At 39.1% G+C, this 27,600-nt stretch overlaps 3 protein-coding genes and 1 long non-coding RNA gene across 4 annotated transcripts; 3 read left to right on the forward strand and 1 right to left on the reverse strand.

Annotated features, from left to right (window-relative positions):
- The first annotated feature begins 5,452 nt into the window (after positions 1-5,452).
- On the forward strand, positions 5,453-10,013 carry LOC125572318. The gene is made up of 2 exons (XR_007313759.1): positions 5,453-5,672; positions 7,104-10,013. It is a non-coding gene; the product is annotated as an uncharacterized LOC125572318 (long non-coding RNA).
- Positions 10,014-10,431: 418 nt separating this feature from the next.
- Positions 10,432-13,397, reverse strand: LOC116618293. The gene is made up of 3 exons (XM_032381817.2): positions 13,242-13,397; positions 10,934-11,185; positions 10,432-10,709 (listed from the first exon to the last, which is right to left on the reverse strand). The coding sequence occupies exons 1-3, from the start codon at positions 13,294-13,296 to the stop codon at positions 10,507-10,509; spliced, it is 510 nt and encodes a 169-aa protein (XP_032237708.1). The 5' UTR covers positions 13,297-13,397; the 3' UTR covers positions 10,432-10,506.
- Positions 13,398-17,650: 4,253 nt separating this feature from the next.
- Positions 17,651-20,158, forward strand: LOC116618277. Its single transcript, XM_032381797.2, has 3 exons — positions 17,651-18,734; positions 18,894-19,097; positions 19,284-20,158. Exons 1-3 carry the CDS (start codon positions 18,692-18,694, stop codon positions 19,955-19,957), a joined length of 921 nt encoding a protein of 306 aa, XP_032237688.2. The 5' UTR covers positions 17,651-18,691; the 3' UTR covers positions 19,958-20,158.
- A 6,219-nt stretch (positions 20,159-26,377) lies between these two features.
- On the forward strand, positions 26,378-27,304 carry LOC125572412 (transcription initiation factor IIB-like). Its single transcript, XM_048732910.1, has one exon. It carries the CDS (start codon positions 26,378-26,380, stop codon positions 27,302-27,304), a length of 927 nt encoding a protein of 308 aa, XP_048588867.1.
- Positions 27,305-27,600: the final 296 nt, after the last annotated feature.

Here is a 27,600-nt window from a genome sequence, read left to right on the forward strand (position 1 = left end):
ATCTCATCTCGTGTTGAGGCCACATATGTAATAACCTGCCACATTTGTTATAACGGCCACATTTGTAATAAGGTAGGTCACATTTGTAATAAACTATCTGACAGGGTCATAACTAAAATTAGAGGCATTTTGTTAATAAATAAATTATCCAATCACAGCAGAGTACCCACCCCCTCCCCCTTGGTATTTGTATGCCAAGCGATCACTTGAAAACAAATGGCGGCAAAAAGGGGAGCACGGATGTACTGCCTGACCGTTTCTTTGAAGCTGTTTGACACCCCGAAAATAATATGCCACATTCAATATCGAAAAACACGCACTTATAGTTCGCTAAACGATGAACACAGACCCGGGAAGTAATCTCGACTCGATGCAAATCCCATGCGAGTGCGTTTTGTAATAAGCTAAGTACAGCAACTAAAACACTACTAGTGTCAAAGTTTCACTTGATACAAAATTAAATGAAGAAAAGATAACAGGAGTTAAGAGTAGCGGATCTAGGGGGAGGGTTTAGGGGGTTAAAACCCCCCATTTGGGCTGCTGGATCTGTCTCTGTATGGGTGTGTTCATTAGGAATGAGGTATAGACATAAAAGCCCTACAGAAGATATAGGACAACAGAACCATTTTCATATTTTTTTTATTATCAACAATTACCCCCGCCCCCTTGCTATTAGTTTCTGTTTAGTATCTGTTTAATTTCTGTTTAGTATCTAAGAAATTTTAGTATCTAGTATTACCGCGGTGGCGAGGGAGGGAGGGACGTCTTTGGTTGTCATTGATGAGGCGATTATGCGTTTGTTGTGGCTGTCAATTATCTGCTTGGTGTTGCTCATGCAGCTGTAACTGATCTATATACACATATGTATGTGTGTATATTATATATTTGTTGTTGTTTAATCCTAAAAATAAACCTCTGTTGGGTGTTTATGGAGGTGTCAATTCGATTACTGGAATTTCTTACAGCAAAATGGGTGCTTTTTTATTCTCTTCAACATTTAAAGCAATACGCCATGTGCTGTAGATTGTATGTTAGCATATCAGGAAATAACACAATGAGTGTATTGTATTTGTTAAGTAAGTGTATTCCATACTTGCCAGCACTTTCCAAGTTCCCTGAATTGAATTGTACTATTTTCTTTTAGTTCAAGGGTAATAAAAGTTATTTAGTAGAAATTTCAAATATTGGCTAAACAGTTTTATGTTAACCTTCTCTACTGTGGTTTTTGGGCTAATACTCTTTGAACTCACAATTTGTCTGGGTGGTTCTTACAAAACACTGACCCTCCTGAAGGGTCATTCATGTCGTAAGGAGTACATCTGTTAAACATGTCAGGTAATCGAGAATGAAGGATCATGTCAAGCTGTATGCAATAAAATGGGGGATTATCAAATCCCTGATGAGCTTTCTGTTTTAGAGAAACTAGAGCAAATTCTAATAGCACAAAGAATTGTTTTTGAGAAAATAGTGGTAATGCAAAAAGGACAGAGAAAAATTATAGGTGCCATTTGTAAAGTACCTGTTAAATGTGAACAGACATGTCATATATTTTTCTCCTGCGCAGTCGACTTATCTTTATCTTGGCGCGCGATACCGCTGGGCTAAAAACAGGTAGCTCAAGTTTCAGTTGTGACCAGTTCCTCCCGGCTGCACGAAGAACGCGTTTTGACTGCATTTGCCTGCTAGCTCGACCCGAGAAAAACGGACAGCATTTTAAGACTCGTGCCGGCCAAAGGCCTGGGCACGACTAACAAACAGTTAATCATCCAAGCAGGGCGGTGAAGAGGGGGAGCCAATCACGAATTACGAAGTTATTTTTCAGGTTTTCACGATTCACGAATTTAAAAGAGAAGCTTTCACGAATCACAGTTTTAACTTTTACTTTGCTCCTGAATATATGATTTAATATAATATAGATCAACGCTGCGCTTGATCCACTCCTATCTAACACACAATGACATCAATGGAGTACTCGATCAGGATTCACGAATTTATTTTTAGGCTTTTCACGAATTAAATTGAGGACCAATCACGAATCACGAAAATACTCTACACCACCCTGTCCAAGGACAATGCGCTTGAAGGAATATTCGCTAATGAGGCGTACAAATACTGCCGAGATGTAGATGATAAAAAAGATTAAATTAAAGCCACCAAAAAGAAGAAGATGATGGCAACTTCAAATGATCTTTTAAGAATCTTTTAAAAACCGTGAATTAGACAATGAAAATGAAAATAAATAAGGCAATATATTGTGGGGAATCTATACAGTCTTGAATACAGTTCCATCTTATTCAAATAACCCAGAAAACATTCAATTCTGACAACAGAGCTCAATAAAAATTCGCTTGCCCTTTCCAAATAAATATAGAATACTTTGAACGCACAAAGGTTGAGAATTTACCGTGATAATTTAGCAAATTGTCGACATTTAGCAGCATACTGGAGTAAATTTGTAATTTCCACTAAAATTACATATTGCTAAAATGTACATAGGCAATAGAAAACAATCAATTCTGACAACAAAGCTCAATTAAAATTCGCTTGCCCTTTCCAAACAAATATAGAATACTTTGAACGCACAAAGGTTGAGAATTTACCGTGATAATTTAGCAAATTGTCGACATTTAGCAGCATACTGGAGTAAATTTGTAATTTCCACTAAAATTACATATTGCTAAAATGTACATAGGCAATAGAAAACAATCAATTCTGACAACAAAGCTCAATTAAAATTCGCTTGCCCTTTCCAAACAAATATAGAATACTTTGAACGCACAAAGGTTGAGAATTTACCGTGATAATTTAGCAAATTGTCGACATTTAGCAGCATACTGTAGTAAATTTGTAATTGCCACTAAAATTACATATTGATAAAATGTACATAGGCAATAGAAAACATTCAATACCGACAACAAATGTCAATTCAGATTCTCTTGCCCTTTCTCATGGGTTATTTGAATAAATTGAAAACTATCTGGCATTTAGTCCAGGACCTTTTCCGACCGTCGGTCAATAGCCACTGCGTTTTTTTTTTTTTTTTTTTTTTTTTATAAGAACGTCTAATTTTCAGTTGAGGCTGGGCTGTTCTGTCGAACAATTTGTTAATGTTTTTAACGATGTTAAATTTTATTGTATACAAAAACATAGAATTATAGAAATGATCTATAGCAATAAAGTTGTTATTTTTTTAGCGGTCACGGTAACGAATCCTGCATTCTGCTTGGCTAATAGAGCAGTCCGGAGATTCCTATGTCTGCCCTTGTCCGAGAATTGATATTTTGCACGCGCTGCTCGCCCAAAGTATGTTTTCGCTGGCGCTAGAAAAAAAAATTTATTCTGCCTTCAGCCTCGGTCAGTATTTTTAAGACCTCGGTCACGGTATTACACGATACAGACCTCCCACCCGGCAAATAACCCCTATTTATTATGAACACAATTCGGTTCTGCATTTTAGAAAGCATCAGACTAACAAAGCAACATTTTGCTGCTGTTTTATCAGCCTCGGCATGTTCTTATCATGTTTTTAAAATGGTGAAATCTCAGGCTGGACGTATCTTATAAGATGAAATGATGCGTTGTCGTTGTGCCACATAAAAATAATATCCATATGAAATGTTGACTACAACAATAGTTTTAATCGTAAGTTATCGAACAGTAAGTGCAATTCAACTTTAGGGTAACGGCTCAGTATGAAGGAGATGATTTAGTTTAATTTCTCTAAGTCATAGTTCCCCAATTTTTCTTTTTACATACCAGACATAATTGTGTCTAAAAACTCTGATCAAGTGGAAGTTACTGTCAGGTGGCTGTCCAGATGATAAGGTTTTCAGGCTCTAGCCTGCATAAGTTACTGTCAGGTGGCTGTCCAGATGATAAGGTTTTCAGGCTCTAGCCTGCATAAGTTACTGTCAGGTGGCTGTCCAGATGATAAGGTTTACAGGCTCTAGCCTGCATAAGCAAACACCGTGGTCAATAGGCTCAACCTTGCCCTCCTCCGACCGGACTTTAAGACTTCCGGTGGTCAAATATGGTCTACATGCATAATCTTGCTTCCCTTGGACAAGGAACTAGAGACTTCCGGTGCCCAAATGAATGGACAATATGCTTATCCTTGCTTTCCTTTACAATTTTCCGTAATTGGAGCGAGACAATCTCCAGAAAAAAAAATACACCTTTTGCTGTTCAATACCGGGAAAGGGACATTTATTTGTGTTAAACGTTGTATCGATAACGTGTATTGTACGTTCATCAACATCGCTAGCCTGCGTAGCGGCTCAAGGGGAGGGGAGGGAGCAGGCTACAACATCGCACGAAACATCATTAAGTGTGACTTCCAACAACAATAATTGAATATTCGTCAACCGCTTGGCTACCTGTAAACACAAATTTGCACTGTTTAAACTAACTGTTTAACATCATCTAGCCGGTTAATGCGGTATCTATATGATTTTTTTATAATCAACTTAGTACCATATGAGCCCAAATTTTGAAGTGAAAAAGATAAAAAAGGAAATATAAATATGTCATTCCTAAATATATTTTCGACATTTTTCTAAAAAGCAAGCTAAAGTAGTATACATTTTTTAAATGCTGGAGAGCATCTGCTCAAAAGGTTTGGGCAGTTTATCCGACTTGTATAAAGCGTGTTTTTGTAGGCTATGAAACTCTATGCAAATGAGATTTTCAGTATTGCGAACTAAATCCGCTTGGGCCAAAAGTGGCTAAAATAATATATAGATTTAGGCACTGCCTAAAAGCGGAGCCAGCTTTATTACTATATTTTCATATCTTTGGGCAGTTTAGGGGTATGACCTCCTGAAGAATAGAGGTTCTAGACTAGAATTTCTTTTGATAATAAAAAAGAGATCCATAATAACAACATTCACCTCAGTCTATATGCTGTAAAAAGACAGTGAAAAGTTCTGTAAAAAGACAGTAGAAAGTGCTGTATGCATAATACCCCCCACACACCTTTTCATACATGTTACTTGTTTGAAATGCACGGTCCAAGCTGGATTTTATTTTATCTTAGCTATTTCTCCCACCGTAATGAAATGCTGGAACTCCTCCCAATTTCCACTTCTTTTGCAACTTAACAAAAATCCCAGCTCAACATTTCAAGCGAAGTAAACTCCCTTGAACCACTGCAAAGGAAATGAGGGTCTGATATATTCAAAACGAAAACAAATAACAACAACAAAAATCACACACAAACACACACAAAACACGAAAATAGGACAGACGTTTATGACGCATTTGTGCATTTCATAAACTCTTGCGCCGCCTCGCTAAATCCTAGCTCAAGAGTTCTGAGAAATTTTGGTTTGCTGTTTGGGACAAGTGATTTGCACTCTATGGGATAGCTCGGTTTTTTACTTACTTGACCGACGTCTCTTTGGATGGTCTGTCTCTTGCACCACATCTGTAAGCCGCGGCAGGTCAACAGCTCAGAATATTTCCTTTTTTGGAAACACAAATATAGCGGCCTAAATGGATTATGACGTCATCATTCAAGCCCCTCGCCTTTTACCGCCGGGAGGGTATATTTTTCGCTTTAAAAGCTTTTTCCCGTCGAATTTTGCAATTTTAGAGCAGCCAGTGTGTTAGGTCATCTTTCCAATATATCTCGTGCAAGGCTTCGAAGCGATGGAATAAAAATATGGAAGATGGTGAGTATTTATTCGAAGGGAATTAGAGCTCTGCAGCGCCATGTTTGACCGATTTCGAACCCAAACACATGTAGAAATTTGCCAAGATCTCTCTACGATAATTTTTCTGGGCTTAGAAAAAAATATTCTGAGAATAAGGGGTTATGTAGCTTTTGAAATCGGTAAGTTCTCTATATGAGACGCGACGCCAGTTGCGGGGACGTTTGGTTTCTTTAAACAATATCTTGTTGAGCTCTGCACATCACCGACATAAGTATAGGAAACAAGGGCCCTCCCTACACTATCAAGTGCACTGGGGGTCGTTTCTCAAAAGTCCCGATAAACCCGGAAACCCGGAAAATCACCCAGTAAGCCCCCGATAAACTTTACGGGTGTTTCTCAAAACGCCCGTTATTGTCGGGCCCGGAAAAAAATCCCAGTAACTCGCCCGGTAACTTACGGGAGCTCAAGAGCTCCCATTAACTTATCGGGAATAACTTTTAATGCGATAATTGATACCCAAAACGATGTTTTTTCTTAATATTTTCAGCCGAATTTATAGATCAACTATTCATCTAGAATTGGCCAAGAGTTGAACTATTCAATTTGGTGCTTTTTTTCCGATTAAATCTCGCCATTTTCAAGTTGTGTCGAGTTGTAGTGAATTTTCATCACTTGAGAAAACCATATCACTGCCCGGAAAGAAGTGGGCCAATCACGGCTAACATCAATTTATGGGATTCCCTACCAGCCAATCAGGTTTACTTTTTGTCAAATGATTTGACATTTAGCTGTCACCGTACCGTGCGCCCAAAAAAATGTAAACAATTTTGCGAAGATATTGGAAGTTTGCTACAAAATGAGACTTTATCTACTTGTTCTTTGTCTTTTTTTCGAAAAGTGCCGATGCCAAAGCAGTGTTTGGGTACAAGTTGTCTACAGACATCGACAAATCTACGATTTTTATTGATATTCAATAATTATTTAGCCAATCGATTCATTAACTCTGAAAATTATAATTTGCTTATCGGAAACCCGTAAACAACCGGGACGCTACCGCAAGCTTTGAGAAACGCTCTTCCTCGCGCGGAAAAGTATCCCGAAAACTTTCCCGGTACCCTGACGGGCCCGGTAATTACCGGGAGTTTTGAGAAACGTGACCCCCTGCTTCGTTTGATAGCAAGCCTAGCCGTATTTATTGCTATCATTTTTTTTTCTTTTTTGCTTTTTCTGGCTGATTTTAAAACCAGAAATCTTATACAGCGCTGCCAAAATTATTATTAAATAGCTAAATAGAATAAAAATAAAATAAAATTATTGTGTGAGGCTGTAGTTTCAGTTGGCTCCTCTGCAATAAGGCTATCATAAATAATAAGCTACTGTACTCTATAAATCAAATTGAAAAGAAACCCCTTCCTCTTTTCTAAATATAATTGTTACAATTTATTTCAGATGTTGACCATGGCAAAGAAGATGAAGATAAGTAAATATATAAGGATGGACAGAGAGATCATTGGATTTTCTCCTTTGTATTCCACTGTTAGTGATAAAAAAAACTTATACAATTCTTTTTTTTGAACATTTGTTTTATTTGTTCAAGCTATGTGTTATTGACTATTACACTTTTTGAAAGTATGGTTACAAACTGACCCCCTAGTTCTGTAGCACTGCCAAGAAAATAGGGGGGACCCCCTTCGTATTTACAAAGGCAATGCTTAAAGAACGCTGCTTGGTGGAAAGATAGTATGAGATTATATGGCTTTCAACGTTAATAGAGATTTGTACCCCAGCCTCTGCTACGGCCCTGCCCCTGGTCCATGGACCCCTTGTTGAAAATAGGTTTTCTAGTAATAACATGTTTTCTAGCGAGGGAAGGTTTTCTCTACTTTTAGTATGATCCGAGTATAAACCAAGAGCATGGATGAAGGTTGGTTAAAAAGTTTCTATGTATTAAATCCCCAGAGCTAACACAGTATTATACTTCTGGGTTTTTTAATTCGCACTAAAACATAATATAAGACACAGCATATTGTGCATTCAAAAGGTGCAATGGGCTTTTGAAATGAGAGGGGATCTATGATTATTTCACATCACTTTTATGTATGGTGCTTGATTGTTAAAATTGTATGATTGGACAAATTTTTTCCACTTTTCTCCCATTTACTCTGACTGAAAATTTTCTACCAGAAAGAATTCAAATCATTAGAATTCTGTTGGAATAAAATTGTTTAGGAGAAGAATGATAAGCTCATGAAAATGATTTGTTTTCTAGACATATTGCATTATACATATGCTGTAAAAACATTTACAACATAACATGTGTCCACTGCATTTCTTTGGGATTGAACATTTTACCAACAGGCTTGTGTATTTTGGGGGTGGCAAGTTTCCATCCTTTTTGGGTGTATGACATTTTGAGCTCTGTTGGACCATTCCATAATGTTTATAACTGAATACTGCCCCCCCTTCCAGCCCACCCCTGGGCAATTATCCCTCTAACTTTCAAGGCATATAAATCCTAAGCCCATTCAGCCTTTCGGCTATTAAGTCATAGCCCATTCATGCTCTAGGGACATTGTCAAATATTTAAATTTAAGAGTTATACAAAAGATGGGCTGGTTGGTACAAGCCAAGCAAAGAAAAAATTCAAACTGTGTCTTCTATTTGTTTTATTTGATACTCTGTGTACCACATGCTTTTTGTGTGTAAGAGATGAGATGATTTAAGCTTATACCTCTATTAAGTCATTAAAACAAATATGAAATACTGTATGTGTCAAGTCATTTTCTGCAGTGGCTGATCCAAGTGTGGTTCTGTGGTCCAATGGTCCAATTCTTTTTAAGCACAAAGCTATTGTAATAGTTTTCATAAATTAAACCACTTTTGAAAAATTCCAGACCCCCATTCAGCTTTTAACAGCGCCTGCACAAGGCAATTTGAATACTGAATGTTCGTGATCGACCGACAATATCGGACGGGCTGCATAACTTATATAACTTATTGAGACTAAACACAACACACCGTAAGACATGTATTTATGCATGCATTATGAGCTTCGGAGGACGCAACGAAAACCATTTGCAGTACTGAGTAGTCAACTCCAGGGTCAAGAATCCATGCCTGCTTGTCCACCGTTAAGTGTGCCTTCGAATTCCAGTATAATTACGCTTCCAAGCTGTAATTCAATCGTGATGACCATCATCCTCGCTGTCATCTATTGACTATAGCGAATCGGACTTTCACACCGAACATAGCCATTCGAAATATAAATTTTACCACATCTTTGCGCCCAAAGGCTTTTCTACAAGTCTTTCAAGTTTTGATACGCCTAAAACCCTACCAAAAAGCAGAAAGATTATGTTTTATGCTCTTATTCTCGTCTCTCTATGGCCGCCATGGTATAACGCTCGTATTTTTCTCAGATGGAAAGCGACGAAGACATGTCCGAAGTGCACAGAACACGTTTTCGCAAGCCGAATAGTTTCTCCCGGATTTTGATCTTGTCGGAACGATCCTTGGAACAACAAGCCGTAATATTACGATTCTAAGTGAAGAATAAGTTGAGAAGAGAAAGGACGACAGGATTCTGGAGAACATGAAAACGAACACGATGTGGGCTGTTCGTACCTATCAAGAGTAGGCAGAAGTGAGGCATTTTAGAACCAGAGCTGTGGCAGGATCGGATAGTTTCGTAAGTTTCGATAGTATCAAAGGTGTTCTATTGTAGTGTTGATGAAGTAATTATAGAGGATGTTTGTAAGGTTGATGAAGTCATAAAGAGCCAGAGCGAAAGTGGCAATAAGCCCCTAAAATGTCGGGGACAACCAAATAAACTCACTTATATTCTCTTTACTTTATTTCTTGATCACAAACTCTCCGTAGTAATAGTACACTCGCATCTCAACTCTAGGGGCACAACCCCCTTTTTTACCTATCTCGAATTACAACATGATCACATAACAAAACTAAATATGTAACGTAATACAGTATTATAAAGTAACGCAATCTTGCGGGTTTTCTACTTCCGGACAAAAAAGACCTGCAGATGTAAGAAATTAATAGTTGAAGTTTGTCATTTTTATGGTCCAATAGATTTTGGAAAATTGTAAAGTTAAGTTCCAAATGGTTGGGTTTTGATATTCAGCATGGAAGAGTGCAGGTAGTGAATTGATTTAATTGCTCATTATAAATGCAAGGGATGTATACGAGCTTCCCCGGGATGTATCTATATAAATCCCTTGCATTTATAATGAAATTCATCAGCCCCGCTCTTCCCTGCTGAATATCAAAACCCTCCCCGGGCTCTTAGCTACTTGCATATCAATGAGGTTTGTACGTGAAATAAAGCCCTACAGAAAACAATGGAAACCGTGTCAATCATGTAAAAAGGGGAGCTATCACTTGCGCTATTGGGGGCGCGGGGCTCAGAATATTTACTGGATTGTGTCTGTCAACAGTTTCTTTGTTTGTACAACGCCCTAAAGCTTTCCGAACTGCACCGGTAACACACTGTGCTAGCGTCCCATTTGGGCGCGCGACTGTTGCCTTGTATAATAAATTCTTCGAACATACTAAGAATATGTAATTCATTGGGTATATTCTATTTTTATATACACTAGAAAAAAATCAATGACGCCTCAAAGAGGCCGATCTGGAGAGCCACGGGTTCAAGAAAATTTGTCACCTGCGATTATTTAATTTGCGATAAAATGGCTAATGCAAACGTGCCTTTATTATTAGGCATGGCGCTATATATAAAATGCTGCTTCAAGACAAATGCTTTTAGTAATATTATCTTTATTGGCCTTTTTGTTAGTTAGCTACAATATCATGTGCTGTAAGGCCATTTTCCTTCTTATTCTTTTTCCAAAGCATCGACACGAGAGCACCAACCATAGCACACCCAGCAAGGGCTGCGTTTTTGTCGCTTTTTCTGACCGCAGCTCTGCTCTTTGTTGAGATGAATCTCTACGCCAGTACGGCACATCGCGTCTTTGACTAGTCCCTTATCTCTCACGGCCCGACCCATCTTGGTAACCACCTTCTTACTCATGGCACCTGCAGAAACACATTAAGTATGTTAGATATGTTATAAGAAACTATAAGGTTTAGGGCTAGGCCACTGCTCTCCTACATAGAAACACACATTTCTGTTCAGTTCTACGCCCTAGAGCGCTAAATCAGCGGTGATACGAGACTAATCATAATTTGAAACGCGCCAGATTAGAAATGCGACTTTATTGACTACAATACGTAATTATGGACTTTTAATGTAATCTCACCTTTCAACAACCCGCTCAGTTCCCTCTCTACTTCCATCACCCGGTCACACGCCACGGTCTTGTAGTAGAAGTATTGCTTCAGGTAATTCGGCGTCTTTTGTCCGGGAACTTTCATGAGCTTGGTAACGACCTCTTTCTTGAACCCGTGTCCCTCCAGATCGGCCTCCTTGAGGCGTCTTTGAATTTCTTCGTCCGAAATCTTGAGGTTTTTGTCGAACACTCTTAATGTTACTTTGTCTTCAACCACAGCATCTACAGAAAAAACATTAAAAATAGTCTTCTTTATGTACAATTTTTTTTTAACTTGAAGTTAAAACCAGGAGCAAATTAACAAAACGAATTGGGGATAAAGGATCCACTTAATGTCCACACATTCAAAAGTTACAATACAATACAATACAATACAATACAATACAATACAATACAATACAATACAATACAATACAATACAATACAATACAATACAATACAATACAATACAATACAATATATTCTATTTGTACCACAAAATGAAATAACAATACAAAACTAAATACATTAATACAAATCGGGTACTGGCTGTCTAGAAATAACTAGAAAGCTAATCTAGCTAGACAGCCAAAATTAAATAACTTACGAGATTCTGTCGTCAGACGAGGCACAAGTATAAAAATCAGCAAAAAATAGACAAGCAAACACAAAGAAAAGGAAAAGCATGTATGAATAAACTTAAATAAGAACGGAACATTCAGAGCAAAAATTATACATACACGAAAATATACATGGCAAAAACGTCTCAGATCTAGTAAGAGGTTATGAAATTTCTTTTTATAGTTTTTTTGAATCGGTTAAAGGGTAGCTGCTTAGCTGAGTAGTCGATTTTATTCCATGTGATAACTCCTTGGAAGCAAATATTGAACTTGCCATAGTTTGTACAAACTGATGGAAAACAGTAGGATGAGCTCGAGGCTAGCCTGGTTTCATACAGATGGGTGTGAAGAAATTATTAAATGGAGTAGGTAATAATTTTGAGTAAAATTTGAACATGAATTGACAGTTGAGATATGATATAATATCTTCGAATTTAAGGATTTGTAATTTTTTAAATAGTGGAGAGGTATGCTCAGTAAACGAGGAAAAAGTGATAAGACGGATTGCTCTTTTTTGTAGTCTAAATAAAGGCATTGTTGTGGTTTGGTAAGTGTTAGCACCATAGGTCAAAAATGGGTAAATGAGGGCGTAGTATAATTGAGTAAGAATTGTGGAGGTAACATAATGACGTAGTTTTGCTATTATCCCTACCCCCTTGGAGATTTTCTTACAAGTTTGGTTAACATGCTCCTTCCAATTAGGGTGAGAATCTATTATAACTCCAAGATATTTGATGATATTTGATCTTTTTGTTTAATTACCTTATTTTGTAACCTTAAGGATATTGATCTATGTAACTTCTTTTGAGTTGGATGAAATATGACAAAATTAGTTTTGTCAATGTTCAGTGAAAGTTTATTTGAACAAAGCCATATATGGACTTTGGTTAATTCAGAATTCACAATGCTTTCTAAATGTTCGAGTTTTGGGTCAGTAAGAAATAGATTTGCGTCATCTGCAAACATATGAAAATCGAATAGTTTGGAGCAATTATGAAAGTCATTTATATACAGAAGGAAAAGAAGTGGACCAAGTACAGACCATTGTGGTACACCACAAGTGACAAAAGCTAGCAAGGATGAGAAATTCCCTATGGAAACAAATTGTTTCCTGTTCGACAAGTAAGAAACAAACCAGTCATATGCAGTTCCACGAATGCCATATGAGTAAAGTTCAGCTAATAAAATGTCATGATCAGCCGTGTCAAAAGCCTTGCTAAGGTCGAGAAAGATTCCACAGGAGAACTGGCCGTCTTCAATTGCCTTTTGTATTTTGTCAGTTATCAGGATAAGAGCATGCTCAGTTGAATGGTTGGCACGGAACCCAAACTGGTTATCATGTAATATGCTGAACTTCGTAAGATATGTCACAAGACTATTATACATAAGTCTTTCTAGAATTTGGTTAAAAATGGATAAAAGTGATATCGGCCTATAATTTGATAATGTTTGGTGTGAACCTGACTTATGAATTGGTATGACACGTGCTATTTTGAATGAATCAGGGACTGTTTTCAAGGCAAAGGAGGCATTGTATAATATCTCCAGGGGCCTAGAAATAACAGCATACAGTACCTTAAGCAATGATATTGGGATACTGGATTGACCACAAGCCTTTCCTGATTTCAAATTTAAAATAATGTCTTGTCTATTTCTTCTCTAGTTCTCGTTGCAAATACCTGTCACGGAAACCCAGGCCACCACGGCCACGACAAAACTCAACGCAAGATGCATGCTGGGTAGAGTAGACTGATCAGATCTGCCACGAAGTTTTAGTTTGGTAAAAGAGCGTCAAACTATAAGTGTAGAGCCTTGCAGACGACATTTTAAGTAGCCCTACGCCCGACAATGCAATGACCATGTTTGGTGAAAAGATGACAGGAATAATTTCTGGAGGAAGGGTCTGGATTTGACCGTGATACAGGAAGCCAATTTATGATTGGCTTCCTGTGTGACAATTTATGATTGTTCACTTTTCATGCCTGTGACTTGCAAAAGCTTGAAACACAAACATCCTGACAGTCTCTTCCTTTTTTCCTTCTTAGTAAATCTTAACATTTTTAAAATTGTATTATTTAAAGCTTAACAATAGAGATTTAGGGTCTCAATCTGTTTCATATCCAGTTCTCGCATTACTTTAGGTAGGCCGCGCTTAAATTATATATTTATTTAATTTAGTCTATACAACAAAAATAATATTTATGGTTGTTATTATTAATATCACAATTTGATGCTTGCATTTTGTAATGCATCACATCAACAAAGCAATATTTTGCTGCTTTCTGAGCCTCAGCATGTTCTTAAAAAAGGTTCTTAATAAAAAATGAGAGAGATGTATTGAAAGACATTTTATATAATTGCTTTTGGTTTAAAACTGTTGGTAAAACAAGGCCGGCAGAGAAAAGGGACTTGTTATTTTGTGTTCTGGTGATCTGGTCACTTTGAGTTTGTGAGAGTTCAGTCCCTCATGATCTCAACCGTTCGTTATTTCTGTGAGAATGTAGTCAAAGAGGAAGTTGTACCCTTATTTTATTTGCTTTTGCAGCGTATTTTCAATTCCTTGTGCGCCCAAAGACGACCCCTCTTTTAACTCAAGGGCTTGTTTTGGAACCTATTAATTTGTGGCCTTGTGGAGTCCTTTTTTACACTGAAAACTGTAAGGAATGCGAGGGAATAGGTTATCAAAGTTAGATGTTTGGTGAACGCTGTAATCTGCCTTTAGAGCCAAGCGGAAAGTTTGTGGGAGGATTAGGGAGGGATCATTTATGAACAAATTTTTTTCTTTCCTTTTTTAGATTTTATTTTCGTGGCCAGTCTGGTTGCTATACACCTTTGTTGTTCGCATTAACGGGAAAGGGACATTCATTTGTGCCACCGGGGGGCCGGGGATTTTATAGAAGCCCTTAACAGGCCGGGAAAGGGGGCGGGGAATTTACGCTGACCTGGAAGTTGCGTCCCCGGTTTTTCCCCGGCGTATTCAAATTATAATTTTTCAACAAAGATACTTGCTTGCAAATCTAAATCTCTGATAGTATTGACTGAAAAAAATATAAGTAGTTTACTCTCTATCTATCGATGTCTGTTCATTTTTCTGTTCATGCAGTTCATGCATACGCTTTTTCCCGCCGAAGTTTCTTTCACTGAACATGGTGGCTCAAAGAAAGGTATGGCTTTCGATAGTGGGACGTTATCGGAAAACACCGATAGTGATAAAATGTACATAGGCAATAGAAAACATTCAATACCTACAACAAATGTCAATTCAGATTTGCTTGCCGTTTCTCATGGGTTATTTGAATAAATTGAAAACTGTCTGGCAATTAGTCCTAGACCTATCCCTACTGTCGGGCAATAGCCACTGCGTTTTTTATAAGAACGTCTAATTTTCAGTTGAGGCTGGGCTGTTCTTTCGTACAATTTTTGAATGGTTTTAACGATGTTAAATTTTCTTGTATGCAAAAAACATAGAATTATGTTAATTGCGTTAATGAACGCAATTCGGTTCTGCATTTTAGAAAGAATCAAGCTAACAAAGCAGCATTTTGCTGCTGTTATATCAGCCTCGGCATGTTCTTATCATGTTTTTAAAATGGTGAAATCTCAGGCTGGACGTATCTCATAAAATGAAATGACACATTGTCGTTGTTCTACATAAAAATAATATCCATATGAAATGTGGACTTCAACAATAGTTTTAATCGTAAGTTATCAAACAGTAAGTGCAATTCAACACCGTACAATGCAGCAGAAAATCAAAAATAATCAGTAAAATATTCATGGTTGCATGTATTGTCTTCAAAATTGTAAGGATTATTTGATTCTTAATCCTTAACCTGGAGATTCGAAAAAAAAGTTTGCTATGGAAGATGATACCTTGAAATACTACACTATTTTAAAACAGATATGGACGGCCCATCGAATTTCGGGAAAGTCCAGTAAGAAGATGCATAAAATGAGCATTCCAATATTTTTATATGATAACCAAGGGTTCATATGAGCTAGAATCAGCTGGATCGCTACGGACAAGAGTTTAGGTCGCATTAAATAAAATTACTACAAAAAATACGTCTCCGAATTCAATTATCTGACCGGCCTTTACCTCGAATTTAAGACTTGTTTTACAACAGGTCGTACTCATCCACCTATATTCTACAAGATATACACGAATTCTTGAAGTTGAGACTGCTTTTATTCTAATAAGTCTTGATTTTGAACTGGACTTCGTGCATTTCCAAGTCCAACTATCCGTGCTGAAGCGTCCGCAGCCATTTTGTTTATACGCCGCCAAAGGAACTGGGCACTACAGATGAGTGTTTCTATAGGAATGGATCAGCGAATGGTTCCCTGCTAGCGGAGGCCTCTTTCCTCTGTATTTCGCTGGGCTGGAGTTCGCGAGGAAAAAATACCTCTGCCATGGGTCGAGACTGTTTCTGTTGCGCATGCGTGAGCGTTAATAAGCGACCGACGTGCCAAAACCCGTACCATCGCGCGAAAGCTGTCAATGCTTTGCATGGGTTTAGTCGGAAATCATGAATCAAACTCCGGTTAGTTCTCCTCTTCGAAAAAAAAACAACTGTTCGATTTCAATCACCTAAAACGTCACTAAAAAGATTGAACAACAAACGCAGCAAAGACGAGTTTTGTCTTGTTTGTGGGATTAATTTCAAGACATCTGGGCAGGCGAGTTTCTTCGATGTAAATATCGCACAGTTGGATTCGAAGAAAATGTTACAAAACTTTTTGGTAAAATTAGATCAGCTATTCCCAGAAGAATATGCAAAACCTGTAAACGGAAGATTGACTCGTTTGTCAAAAGAGAGAAAATTCTGAATGAAGATAAGGCATTGAATGGCTTCTTTTTATAATTCGTCGCGTGATATTTCTACGGAGGACGCCGTTTCGAATGCGGGCTTATTATCCGGCAGCGGATATACGTTTCATGCATGCGCTAGTCATTGTGGGCTCAAATAGTGGCCAGTAATTAATGAACGGAGCATGCGCTCTGGATCTCGTCCACGATCGTGGACTGCGGTTTGATCAAACGAACTTGCGACCCATGGCAGAGGTATCTTTTCCTCGCGAACTCCAGCCCAGCGAAATACAGAGAAAAGAGGCCTCTGCTAGCAGGGAAAGCGAATAGGAACTGAGGAACTCATTTACAAGGCTAGGGTACCAAGTAAAACATGGCGGACGAAGGAAAGGGAAATATCACAGAAGCCGGCGATGTAGGCTGTTTCCCGCCGAGAATAAGTGTGTATTTTATGCCAATTAGCTGGAACATTAATCATTTGTTATTATATGTATTGTTTGTTTCCAATTTGATTAAATTCAATTTAGTATAGGGTACGAATTTGTATCTACCTGTGTGTTATTTTGATGAATGACGCAGCGTAATTTTGCTTGTCTTAGAAGCAAATAAGTTTCTCCTAAGCTTTAGAATTGGGCAACGTCTAATATTTAACCCAATATGCGTATTTCAACTCCTATAATATCCGAAACGTGACAGATTTTATCAGCCGCAATAAAAACAAGCTCAAATTTAGGCGGGATTTACGAAACGATTTATTGAGTTTACGGTCAATCAAGTATTTCTCCTCAAATATACTATACTGTGTAGTAATGGCGGGGACTTTTGGTTGTGGATTTGCACGAGTTGCGGTAAAACAGAGCTACCAGAAAGAAAACGGGAAGCTCGAGAAAAAAATAGAGCAGCGTTGGCTAAGTTATATATATATATATATATATATATATATATATATATATATATATATATATATATATATATATATATATATATATATTGAATCATTACATTTATTTCACAGATCAACTTCTCTGACCTAGCAAGAAGGTACGGCGTCTCCACTGAAACAAAACTGGGCAACATGGTTGTCAAGGAGTTCCTTGAGAGTGAAGGGATAGACCTAAAGAGATTCCAGACCTACCACCGAGCCAACGCACCCCGCATACGGAGAAAACTGCAGAGGATGTATGGTGGGGAGGTGACTGTCCCAGTTCCAAGGACAAATGAGAAGATAAAAGAAACATTGCAGGTAAAACAACTCGTAACATAGTATCTTAATCCACTTTATTCCTTTGCTAATGAGTAAAAACTATAGATTAAAAATAAGGCCCTTTCTTATTTTCTAAACATAATATTTTTGTTTCTATAGGCTAAAATAGAAAGCGGGGAGTATGTTCTCGGGGAACTGGTATTTCCAAGAACATACAAAAAGCTTCTGCTGCAGCCAGATGGTTCCCTAAAAGAAGAGAGCTTCACGGTGTCTGGGCGGAAGATCCCACTCAGAGAGATACAGGGAAGGGAGCTTGAGAGGCAGGAGAGTCTGGGCTTAGTGCGAAACCATAGTGACTCACACTATGCCAGCCTTTCCACCGCGGAGGTCAAACAAAGACTGAAAAATATCGGTGAGCTGGTTCCAGACCATGAAGATGCTAAGGAGAAGCTAAAAAGGCTCGAGAGCACCAGGCACATCATGGTTTGGAGTGATAACTCAACAGCAATGAACCATGGCCATATTCTTTTGCTCGTTCAGTTTCTGTACGATCCAGCATTTTTTTATACAAGCGATGAAATGAAAGAATATGGCCATGGTGATGTTGATGTTATCAGTCTAGTGGAGAAGCCTCATGTTTACATCATTGGGCGATGTGGCTCTTCTGAAGCAGAGAAGCTGTGTTACATAGAAACAAGAGTAGAATGCTTGATGGACATGGGACATAAATGTTCCACTTCAACAGGTAAAGAGGTAAATAACATTATGCGCTTCTTCCATGGTGATGGCCCCGAACAGCAGTTTGAGAGTGGAGAGCAGAAAGGTGGTAATGCTGGCTGCAGTGCTTGCAGTGGTGACACAAGAATGTATTCTAATTTAACATATTGTTTCCGGCGTCCAGAGCTCTCACTTGCAGATCGCAAGGCGAAAGTGCTTGCAGGCCCTGCAGAAAAAAAAACAAAAGAAATGCTGGAGTTAAGCCCTTCCATAATTTAAAGATAAAGGAGCTGGAGGTGGAATGCAGGGCCAGGGGCATAGCAGACTTCGGCTGCAGGAAGAGCCTTCAGCACAATCTAAGTCAAGAGCTTGGGGGAATTCAACGTGTACCGGCCTTGATGTTTTCTCACCAAGAGAAAGAGCTAGAAGAAATCAACATAGGTATGGAAAATAACTTTAACATTTCAAACAGGATGGAGCTAGAAAAATGATAAAAAGACTTTTACATTAACACATAAAGTGGACACCAATGTTCACATCATTATAGCAAATATTGAATAAGATTGAAATTATTTATCTTACTCTTTACCTTTGTTTCAGGATTCTACGAAGTTCTTCCAACTAAACCACTACATGATGTCAAGGAACAAATCTCAAACATAGTTGAAGAACTGCCACTGCACCTAGAAAAACAAGAAAAACAAGAATTTGAAAGGGTAAAAGCTACTGTCACTGGCACTAAAGACAAGCTAAGAGGCACAGACATGAGGTATCTATGCGCTATTCTTGGAAAGCAAATGAGAGGTAAGTTACACATTGTACTTAAAGGAAACACAATCAAGATCAAGTTAAAATAATTGCATGTTAGCTAAATTATGACAGCAAGCCTGCAAATTTTCTATTAAACATTAATTATTAGAGAGTTGACAATAACAGAAAAAGTAGCGGATAAAGTAAATTTACTCAAAATGGTTTTGTTTTATTTGACAGGTGTCATGTCTGAGAAACCACAAACAGTCTTTGATACTCTAACAGAAGTGTCAAGACTATTGTATAGCCACCCAAGCAAAAGATGTCCAAGAGATATTTTGTGTCTCCACAACCAGAGCTTCCTTCATGCCATGACTTTGAAAGAGGTTATCAAGGAAACAAAGTCCTTGACCGATCGAAAGCTGTATGGGCGCTACTTCCACTCTCTTGTTGTCCATTCCCCAATCCAGTCAAGACTGGTCAGTGGTCGATCTGTAAATACTGAACAGCAGGAGCGCCACTTTAACACCTTCTCTGCAATAGCAGAAAATACCTCGAGCAGATGTCCTGGTGAAATAATCACACCCGGCCTAGTTCGTATGCAGGCTGAACTAAAGGTAGCTGACCAACACAGAAACACCTTGAGTGAACAAGTATCCAAAATCAACAGTATTGCCAAGTCATCATCTGCACTATCCAACTCAATCATTCCAAACAGATATATTCTTCGACACCCTAATGATTATCAGGCTCACCTGGAGCGCATCTCAGATTTTCTTTTGTGTGGAGAGGGTGTATGGTGGAGGCAAGTTGCTAGTGGTGTTGAGTTTTTTGATGGCCCCCAAGAGTTAGGTTCAAGGACAGCTGGTCCACCACTTCATCACTTTATATCACAGACAATAAAATCAGAATGAAGTTATCTACAAGAGTGCTGGGACAAGTGCTTGACCAATGATATTCCAATTCCACACTACAAAGTCAAGATATATGATGATGATGGTGATTTAAAAGTGAGCAAGCTCACTGGGTTTTTTAATGATGATGATAAAGAGGAAGAGGAGGAAGACAGAGCAGAGGAGTGTGAAGAAACTGAAGCTCACATAATAAGCATGCAAGAGGAAGTGAATGATGATGAAACTGAAGAGGAGGCAGACATGGAGGGATATGATGAAGACATTGTAGAACTTCAGCCCCAGGATGAAGAAGAAGATGGAGAAGTAATTGAAGGGAAATTAGATGACCTGCAGACACAGTGCCACATAAACACCGGCTCACATGAGGCAATTCATCAGCCCCCACCTGAACAGCCTGTCCCTCACAACCAGTCTGTTAGTCAAGCTCAATCATCTTTTATTTTAAAATCAACTCTGGCTAATAATGTTCTCAAATGCATCCCAAGTGATTCTCATGCTGTGAGAACTCTGGACAAGGCTAGGACACAATTGAGAGAGCATCCCTTTGATAACGATATCCAAAGAAAATACGAAACCACACTGGCTAGAGTCAAGACAAAAGTGCTCTCAGCTCATTCCCAGCTCAAAGAAGAAGTAATGCGCTGGGAAAAAACGTTCTTCCTTCGAAAATGCACTGAACCCACATCAGATGACATTTCTGAAGACCCCAAAATAAGTAAAGTCAAGCAAAAATTATATCTTTGTCGCAAACTACTGGAAAATCACTGCTTAAAATTGTGAGCCTACATTTCTGTGACTTTTTGTAAATAATATATCTGTCTGACATAAATCAATGCTTTTATCGCGGCTATGTTTTTATAATTTCACGACAAACAGAACATGTCACGATTAAAGCCTGTAATTTTATTTAAGCTTACTTAATAGTCCTCAGATAAGAATGTAATATAGATTATTTTATCACAAAATTATAGAGTCTAGAGGAGCCTTCCATCGGGAAAATGCTACATTTTTAATAAAAATGACGGCCCGTCTCATAAATAAAGATTTAGAATTACCTCATCGATGAATTATGTTGTTTGCTCTGCATAACTAGTATTGTTATGATATTTGAGGGGCTTGATAAATGGTACGGATAAAAAGGGAACTTACCTCTTGAACTTTAATTCGGGTCTCCATCGGTTCCCCGTCTTTCTTTCTCTAAAGAAATAGCTTCCGCTTCACAAAAAAGCTTTCATGTACGAATTATGCGAACAACACGGTGACGGGCACACACAGTAACAATTTTCCGCTGACCATGTATAACGATGGCGCACATCTTAGGTATCGTATGACGAAAAGGTCAATCGCTGACAGGAAAGGCGATCAATTTACTTACCCCCTCTACAGGAGAAAATTTGACCAGTGCCTTAATCTACCTGAGTGGGTAACAGCTTAGTATGAAGAAGATGATTTAGTTTCAAGTATAATTTTCCTAAGTATAGTTTCCCAATTTTCCTTTTTACATACCAGACATAATTGTGACTAAAAACTCTGATCAAGTGGAAGTTACTGTCAGGTGGCTGTCCAGATGATAAGGTTTTCAGGCTCTAGCCTGCATAAGTTACTGTCAGGTGGCTGTCCAGATGATAAGGTTTACAGGCTCTAGCCTGCATAAGTTACTGTCAGGTGGCTGTCCAGATGATAAGGTTTTCAGGCTCTAGCCTGCATAAGCAAACACCGTGGTCAATAGGCTCAACCTTGCCCTCCTCCGACCGGGACTTTAAGACTTCCGGTGGTCAAATATGGTCTACATGCATAATCTTGCTTCCCTTGGACAGGGACTAGAGACTTCCGGTGCCCAAATGAATGGACAATATGCTTATCCTTGCTTTCCTTTACAATTTTACTTAATTGGAGCGAGACAGTCTCCAGAAAAAAAATACACCTTTTGTTGTTCAATAACGGGAAAGGGACATTCATTTTGCCAAACGTTGTATCGATAACGTGTATTGTACGTTCATTAACATCGCACGAATCATCATTTAGCGTGATTTGACCTTCAAAAACACTAATTGAATATTCGTGAACATTTATTAGTATTAACGGAGAAACAATAACACAATTCGTCGATTTCGATTTTGTCGAGAACTGCATTTAATCTTATTTATATGCTTCATGTTTTCTTGTGTTGAAGTTCACGAGACAATATTCGTAGTTGGTTTTTGCTTTTTGCGGGAAGAGGGATGTAGACGGGCTGTTTTGTCACGACGGTTGAAATATCCATCCCATGGGTTCGCGTCAAGCATACCTGATTCGACAAGGCGGGTAAAGAATGGCGTTTTAGGCACGCGAAGAGTTGATCAACTGGATTCATAATTTCTGTGTGGCAGTGTAAAGTATCGGTATAATATTGTTTGCATGTATTTTGGCGAAATCTCGAATTTCAAGTTTTTTAGAAGCGATTTTCTACCGCTTGTTTTGCCGATCGGCATCATTAGAGTGCTACCTTTCTCTTCTCTTAGTATGGGGGAACTTCAATCGCTCAATATTGCCCCAAATGGATTGAAACTTCACAAGGATTTTAATAACAACTCCACCAACTGATTAGAAAAGTTTGAAGGTATTTTATGATATTTTTCGTCCCAATTTTTCTTTATTGTAACGCACCATATTTTTACAGTGAATGAGACACGTAAAATGCAACATATTAGCTTGATGGACCAGTGGTTGACCGCGACGAAAATGTCATTTTCATTTACAACGGTGCACCAGCGCACCATAACACAGCAAATCCCGGTCAAAACACAGAGACAAAAAAGTTACCGCCCTACAGCCCATTTCTCAGCATCGTTGAGCCGTCTATAGATCCAGCGACGAATGAATGACAGGTTGGGGGCACCAAACCTGGGGATTACACTCGTACATTACCGGGCCCAGTTATTACTGGAGGCATTATAATGCAATATAGGAACAATCACGGGAGCAAATATGTTCAAAATGTGGACAATGGTTTCGTTTTATGCAAACCTATATAACTCGTTGTATTTTAATATTATTTATAATATTATTTATTAAAATAAAGATCAATTTCAGGGATAAATGTCACAACACAAATCAAAAATAACACTAGAACTAATGATATTTTCTTTTCCTTTATTTTTTTTTTGAATAGAACAAATTATTGTCAAACCAAATTCATAAATGTCACCTTGATGAACATGATTGTCTGAAAAGGCTTGTTGATTGTCGTTGTTTATGTTAATAGCGCTGATGAATTTTCTATTTATAACTGATTCAATAAACGTTACATATTTTTCAAACGTGTAATTGAAAAAAGAATATTCGTTCCGATGGAATTGAATGCCCAACTGTGTTATTGTTTCTCCGTTGATGCTGATGAATGTTAAATATTCATTTATTGCCCTTGAAAGTCGAGTCAAGCTAAATTATGTTTCGTGTGATGTTAATGAATGTACAATACACGTTATTGATGTAACATTTGGCACAAATGAATAAATGCTTTCCAACGTAACAACGTGCAGTTGGAAAGCGTTTTCGTTACGGTTCTGAGTATGTGTTATCACATTACGTGATCTTTTATTTAAATATAACAACTATTTTTATTTTGTAAGATTCGGTAACTACTTTAGCACTACATATCGTATCTATACGATAGAGATATGATAATTATTTCATCTCGCATGTTGGACGCTAGTACCACTCTGTAACCAAACTTCATGGTATATTAGATTAAGACTTCTCGAGGCTATATAATCAACGCATTCGATCGAGGAATACGTTCCCGGGTTTTTTGCGGTTTTATCCGGGTTTTCGTATCGGGCGTGTGATTTTGAAGTTGTATTTTCATAAGATTATTGATATTTTTGAATTGTGTAATTGCACTTGCACTTAAGTAATATGTTAGGTATTATAATTTTTAAGTTAAGAATATTTTCTGCATTGTATTTATATACCACGTTTGATTTCTAATAAAATGTGTAGTGGTACCAGTTCGCAGGCACCCAGCACAAGTCACACACATATGGTGTTCTGTTGTTTTTGCGCCTTAGCGTGCGGCTACCGAAAGGTAGTAATGAATGTCCCTTTCCTGTTAATGCGAACAGCAAAGGTGTATAGCAACCAGACTGGCCACGAAAACAAAATCTAAAAAAAAAGGAAAGAAGAAAATTTGTTCATAAATGATCCCTCCCAAATCCTCTCACAAACTTTCCGCTTGGCTCTTAAGGCAGATTACAGCGTTCACCAAACATCTAACTTTGATAACCTATTCCCTCGCATTCCTTTTTGTTTTCAGTGTAAAAAAGGACTCCGCAACAAGGCTACGAATTGATAGGTTCCAAAACACGCCCCTGAGTTAAAAGAGGGGTCGTCTTTGGGCGCACAAAAAATTGAAAATACGCTGCAAGAGCATAATAAAATAAGAGTACAACTTCCTCTTTGACTACATTCTCACAGAAATAACGAACGGTTGAGATCATGAGGGACTGAACTCTCACAAACTCAACTGAAGTGACCAGGGGGTCGTTTCTCAAAACTCCCGGTAATACCCGGGCCCGTTAGGGTGCCGGGAGAGTTTTCGGGATACTTTTCCCGGCGAGGAAGAGCGTTTCTTAAAGCTTGCGGTAGCGTCCCGGCTGTTTACGGGTTCCCGATAACCAAATTTTAATTTTCAGAGTTAATGAACAGATCGGCTAAATAATTATTGAATATCAATAAAAGTCGTAGACTTGTCGATGTCTGTAGACAACTGGTACCCCAAACACTGCTGTGGCATCGGCACTTTTCGAAAAAAAGACAGAGAACAAGTAGATAAAGTCTCATTTTGTAGCAAACTTTCAATACCAAAGTTGTTTATACTTTTTTAGGCGCACGTTGACAGCTAAATGTCAAATCATTTGACAGAAAAGAAACCTGATTGGCTGGCTGGTAGGGAATCCCAATGATGTTAGCCTCGATTGGTGTTGAAAATTCACTACAACCCGACACAACTTGAAAATGGCGAGATTTAATCGGAATTAAAAGCACCAAATTGAATAGTTCAACTCTTGGCCAATTCTAGATGAATAGTTGATCTATAAATTCAGCTGAAAATATTAAGGAAAACATAGTTTTGGGTATCAATTACCGCATTAAAAGTTATTCCCGGTAAGTTAACGGGAGCTCTTGAGCTCCCGTAAGTTACTGGGCGAGTTACCGGGATTTTTTCCGGGCCCGACAATAACGGGCGTTTTGAGAAACACCCGTAAAGTTTATCGGGGGCTTACCGGGTGATTTCCGGGTTTGGGGACTTTTGAGAAACGACCCCCTGATCACCAGAACACAAAATGACAAGTCCCTTTTCTCTGCAGGCCTTGTTTTACCAACAGTTTTAAAACAAAAGCAATTATGTAAAATGTCTTTAAATACACTCTTTTTTTTATAAAAACCTTTTTTATAAGAACATGCTGAGTAGTAGGGTTTTGGCGCAGCTGGCGCAACTTTTTGATCTCCCCAAATTTCATTCCAAAAGTGGCGCGAAAGTCTCCGCACACCTCCGCCAAGCCTCGCGACCTGCGCATGCGCGAGTTTGCCAGAGATCTCTTGCACGACCACGCCCACCCGTCAATCACTTTGTCACGTGATAGCCAAGCCCACCCGTCAATCACTTTGTCACGTGATAGCCAAGCCCACCCATCAATCACTTTGTCACGTGACGGCCACGCCCACCTGTCAATCACTTTGTCACGTGATAGCCACGCCCACCTGTCAATCACTTTGTAAAAAACCTGTCAATCACTTTGTAAAAAACCTGTCAATCACTTTGTCAAGGACCTGTCAATCACTTTGTCAAGAACCTGTCAATCACTTTGTCAAGAACCTGTCAATCACTTTGTCAAGAACCTGTCAATCACTTTGTCAAGGACCTGTCAATCACTTTGTCACGTGACGCACCTAGGGGGAGCTCGGGAGGCTATTCTGGTCTAAAGACGAATGGGGTCATAGGTAAAATGACATTAAAGACGGAGGTGAAGATTAAAAACGATGCGGCTACAGCCGGCGGTTGTCCGGTGCTGGAGGTGAATGTGAGTAACACTGCGGATGCGGGGCCTGAACACTGCTGTTGTGACGCTGATTACTATGAAGACTCAGAATACGGAAGCTTCGACCCCGTTGGGTTTGTGGCTGGAGCGGCGACGATCGTCCTTGGTGTTCTAGCAATGTTAGTCTCCATGCCACAGTATGGCTAAAAAAGATGGGTAAGATACTAGTCCACGAATGTGGTGTGGAGACTTTAGACCGCACCGCCCCCCACGCGGACCCCTTCGGAAGTCTTAGCAACCACACACATCACACCTAGAGAGAGCTCGAGGGGCTAGCCTCTCGGCTTCACATCTAGAAGGCCTTTGAAAAGTGGTTTAAAGACATGAACAGTTTAATAAAATGGAGGAACGAACAGTTGAACGTACGGCTGAAGATCGGCCACCACCACCATACAATATCCCCGGCGGACCGGTGCCTGAGATTGACGTCCCCACCCTCATGCCGGAATTTGCACTGTTTGACCGAGCCCTCACCGAATACGAGACTAGTAGAGCCTCCTTGGGAGACGAGGATAGTAGTAACACCCTTTGCAATCATGACGACCTAGTCACAGAAGACGGGGTCACTAGTTGCTTAGAGTGCGGGGAGCAGATGCAGCGTGTGATCGCGCACGAAAGGGAATGGGGTTTTTACGGACATTCCGACGGCAAACGGTCTTCGGATCCAAGTCGGGTCCAGGTACGTAGGTCTGAGGATAGAAATATTGACAAGGATGTGGAGAACATGGGTTTTAGTGGGGTAATTGTAGCCAAAGCTAACGAGATATACACTCAGGTGACGAAAGGCCAGATTTTTCGCGGCGACCCACGGAAGGCGATCATCTTTGCGTGTATCTACTACGCCTACAAGATGTCTGGTAAGTGTCAGACACCGAAAACCTTGATGGAAACTTTTGGATTGAGCAGGAAGAGTTGCCTTAAGGGTCTAAAAATCTTCAGTATTAACATGCCTAAAGATTACTTACTACACGGAACGTCTCCCACCGTCGTGGACCACATTCGCGATGTGATGGATAGATTCTCGGCGTCCCCCGCACAGAAGGGAGAGGTGGTCCAGCTCTACTACAGATCTAAGAACCGCTCGTCTGAGTTGAATCGCGCTCGCCCACAATCCTTTGCGGTCGCTTTAACCTATTACTGGGTACGGCTAAATGGGGTCGATATTACACTTAAAAAATTCTCCGAGAGAACGGGCGTCTCCGAGTTAACCATCAGTAGGAAAGCGAGAGAAGTGGCCACAGTCCTAGGTACGCCCGGTGTGGTATGATGTTTCCTGATTTCCAGAGAAATCAGGATTTCCAGAAAACTGTCGGTTCGGAGTAGATGTGAATTAACACGTCTAAAAAAATTCGAAAAAAGTGGTTTAAAGATTTGCGTGGATTGTATAAATGGTTGGAACAAGATTACTGGTGGGGCGTGAGACCACCCCAATGTCCGTGGTTGATGATGACATGAGTGATATATACTCCTGGGGAGACTCGTGGGGGGACCCCACTGACGACTACGATGGACGACCTCAATGGTTCGATGCGTTCTGTGGTGTGTCTGATGACTACGATCAAA

This window comes from Nematostella vectensis, chromosome 9 (genome assembly GCF_932526225.1).
Source record: "Nematostella vectensis chromosome 9, jaNemVect1.1, whole genome shotgun sequence".
Classification (NCBI taxonomy): Eukaryota; Metazoa; Cnidaria; class Anthozoa; order Actiniaria; family Edwardsiidae; genus Nematostella; species Nematostella vectensis.